At 35.1% G+C, this 3,384-nt stretch overlaps 1 protein-coding gene across 1 annotated transcript; it reads left to right on the top strand.

Moving 5' to 3' along the window:
• The first annotated feature begins 214 nt into the window (after positions 1-214).
• LOC134700351 (uncharacterized) lies at positions 215-2,639 on the top strand. The gene has a single exon (XM_063561710.1). The coding sequence runs from the start codon at positions 415-417 to the stop codon at positions 2,632-2,634; it is 2,220 nt and encodes a 739-aa protein (XP_063417780.1). The 5' UTR covers positions 215-414; the 3' UTR covers positions 2,635-2,639.
• Positions 2,640-3,384: the final 745 nt, after the last annotated feature.

Genomic DNA, 3,384 nt, shown 5'->3' with positions numbered 1-3,384 from the left:
GAATGACACCTCCATGCTGTTTAGAAGGTTTTCACTAGCTATCCTTAAGTGTTCATTTTAAAAACAACACACATGAATAAAAACCAATTACGATTTTAAAAGCGTTTTCCTGCCTACGATAATACGAGGAAACAAATTAAAGTGTAGTAAATTGTGGTTTTTCATAGTAACACCAATAAAAACTTCCTTGTCAAAATAGAACAAGTGGTTTATGTTATTTATACCAGGAACATGTAATAAATACACGAGTGAAACGTACGTTAGGCATTTCCAGAAAGTAAACAACTCAAACACAGATCATATAAAGATCTTTGTAAGCAAAAACATAATCAATTGAAAAACCGAGAGGAACTTTTACTTACGTCTTTAAGGTTAATTAAGTAAACCTGTGTGTTTAGTTGTATTCAGTTGACAATGAAGATGGAACTTGTACTGAAATACCGCAGTAAAACGTGTCAATATTCCGGCATAGCCTTAAAGGATTTTTATATGCCAGTAGTGAACAACATCGAATCAGACTTCCAAATCGAACCTGCCATTTGGTTTAAAAGCCTGATTATCAAAACTATTCAGATAGACTGTGATTTGAGAAATGTGTTTTGGGAACGGAAAAGTCAACTTGGTGGTTCTGGTTCCCTTAGAGTTGTCTTTGAGGATGACCGTTTAGAAGAGTGCGAACTGTTTAATGCTGTTATTGATCTTATTCATAAACGTGATAAAAAGAATTGCAGTGTAGACGATGTGTCCAGGGAAATATTGCGCATATTACATTTACATGTTTTACCTCTGGTCCTTCTCAAAGATGAAGACCTTACTTGTCTAAAGGATGCACTAGACGACGTGGAACATAGAATCACATATATGAACAATTTAACAATTGATAAAGATAAACAATTAATGGAATCAGAAAAAAACCTTCGAGAATATAGAGAAAGTTTGTTGCGAACTGAAAATTTTGAAAGTTATAGTAATGTTAAGCATTGCACTGACAAATTCCTAATGGAACTTCTTGATGATGTTAACCGAGAAATCAGAATATTGACAGATCGTCTGATTACATTCCAAAGTTGTGTCGACATGACCCACAATAGTGTCGCAAACGAAAGTAAGATTCATTTAATAGAATGGAGGAAGAAAAGAGATGTAGTAAATTCTTCGATTCTTAAACTACAATGCATCCGTGAATCTATCAAAAATGTTACAACCAGAACAAAAAGGAGGAAAAAAGTTAAGATTATACATAGCGAAAAACATGACACTTATGTAACACTAAAAGAAAATTTGCGAGCCGATAAATCAGCTATGCAAAGCATGTTTGAAGGAAAAGTGAAAATCACGTCCGTACGGGAAGCGATTATCCAAGCGTGTAATGATCTGAAGGCCTCCGGTGAAAGTACAGGCTATGATGTACCTAAATGTGGAGAGCGCTTGTCAACCGATATCCTTGGAAATAGCCCAAAACCCAAGAAATGGTTAACGTTGAATGAAAGGATTCAAAACATATTAAGTGACAAATCAACTGAATCTGCACAGACATACACTACTTTTTGTGCATCAACAGTGAAGAAAATCAGAAATTTTCTTAGTCAAAAAGCACTAATTGACAGGAAACGATCCGAAAACGTTCCATTTTTTATGGAAATGATTGATTTTTCACTTCCATCTCAACAAATGGAAAAGCAAAAAGCAATCGGTAATCCGTACGAAAATGTGAGTACAGAACTAAAAACAGAGACACCCGAAAAAGGGTTTACAAATATGATAAAAGAAGAAGTAATGCAACATATTTATGACCAATGTCAGTCATTGGTTCAATTGTTATCTAAACAGAAATCATTCAACAAGAAAGCCAATTGCACCAAAATCAACCTTAACAATGTATGGGTGTTTTACGAACTACAACTTTATCAACATTTGATTGAGCCATTATCCGACCTCTTCGAAAACATCTATAAAGATGAAGCTAAAGAAATGGCTTCTTTTGTTACATCGACATCTTTGAAAGAAATCGGTGTGCAAGAACAATGGCTTCTAGATGATGATGAAGATGAATCCGTCTGTATGCGAAACTCATCGAACAAATGTTTTGAGAAAAACGTTGCCATAGTTGCATTACGAAATGGGCGTACCCTAACGCTTAGTGAGTTGTGTGAAAGTGATGAGGAGTTAAACGATTTTTTCGGAAGTCCTACGGTAGATTGTGACTCCTACTTGTCACCTGACTTACATCAAAAAGATTTTAAATGCACAAAAGCATGTGGACAACAAGCTTTTAAATATGTGTGTAATGAACTTGAACACATGACTCGATCAAAGAGCATTATGGGAAAGTTAAAAAGTATAACGAAAGCCAATCGAATGATTAGTGAATGTGCATCATCTTTGAAATCGAAAGGTTGTGAACTAAGTGATGACAATGCATTAAGTGCTGACGATATGCTTGCAAGTACAACATGTGCTTTGAAAAAAGTAGACATGATAGTATTTGAGAAACTGTATGCGCATGTACATTTGGTAAACGATTTCATTCCACCATTTATGATGGGAAGTCTTCAAGACTGGTCTTTAACAAATTTCTTCTGTGCATTTCAAAGCATATCATGCAATCTTGAATCCACACGATCACAAAATTAATTGTAATAAATATGGTATAAATGATTATCAGTTTCAGTGGGTTTTTTTTTTAAAGAAAATATACACATACTGTTTCCGTTTGCACAGTTAAACAGGTGTTTTCGATTTCAGATTCTCACAAATTTTTAAACACACTAAAATTGAGAATGGAAATGGGGAATGTTTCAAAGAGACAACAACCCGACCAAATAAAAAAACAACAGCAGAAGGTCACCAACAGGTCTTCAATGTAGCGAGAAATTCCCGCACCCGGAGGCGTCCTTCAGCTGGTCCCTAAACAAATATATACTAGCTCAGTAATAATGAACGCCATACTAATTTTCAAATTGTACACAAGAAACTAAAAGTAAAATAATACAAGACTAACAAAGGCCAGAGGATCCTGACTTGGGACAGGCGCAAAAATGCGGCAGGTTTAACATGTTTGTGAGATCTCAACCCCCCCTATACCTCTAACCAATGTAGAAATACTAGTATACTAGTGTACTTAGTCAGGAATATGCAAGTTGTTCTCCATTTGTTTTTAAATGATTAACATTGTCCAACGTTTAATTTTGTCATGTTTTGTATGGAAGTCATTTTGGGGTTCGTTATTGCTTGCTGTTCGGTATGAGTCAAGGCTCCGTATTGAAGGTTGTACTTTAAACTTTAATTATCTTCTTTTCGTACATTGTTGTTTCATTGGCACTCATATAACATCATCTAATTTGTATTCCCCCTTGAAGTAGAAAATAAACCCAATGAACCGTG

This window comes from Mytilus trossulus, unplaced genomic scaffold (genome assembly GCF_036588685.1).
Source record: "Mytilus trossulus isolate FHL-02 unplaced genomic scaffold, PNRI_Mtr1.1.1.hap1 h1tg000138l__unscaffolded, whole genome shotgun sequence".
In the NCBI taxonomy this organism is placed as follows: Eukaryota; Metazoa; Mollusca; class Bivalvia; order Mytilida; family Mytilidae; genus Mytilus; species Mytilus trossulus.
Note: the sequence above shows the minus strand (reverse complement) of the source record. Positions and strands in the feature narration are given on the sequence as shown.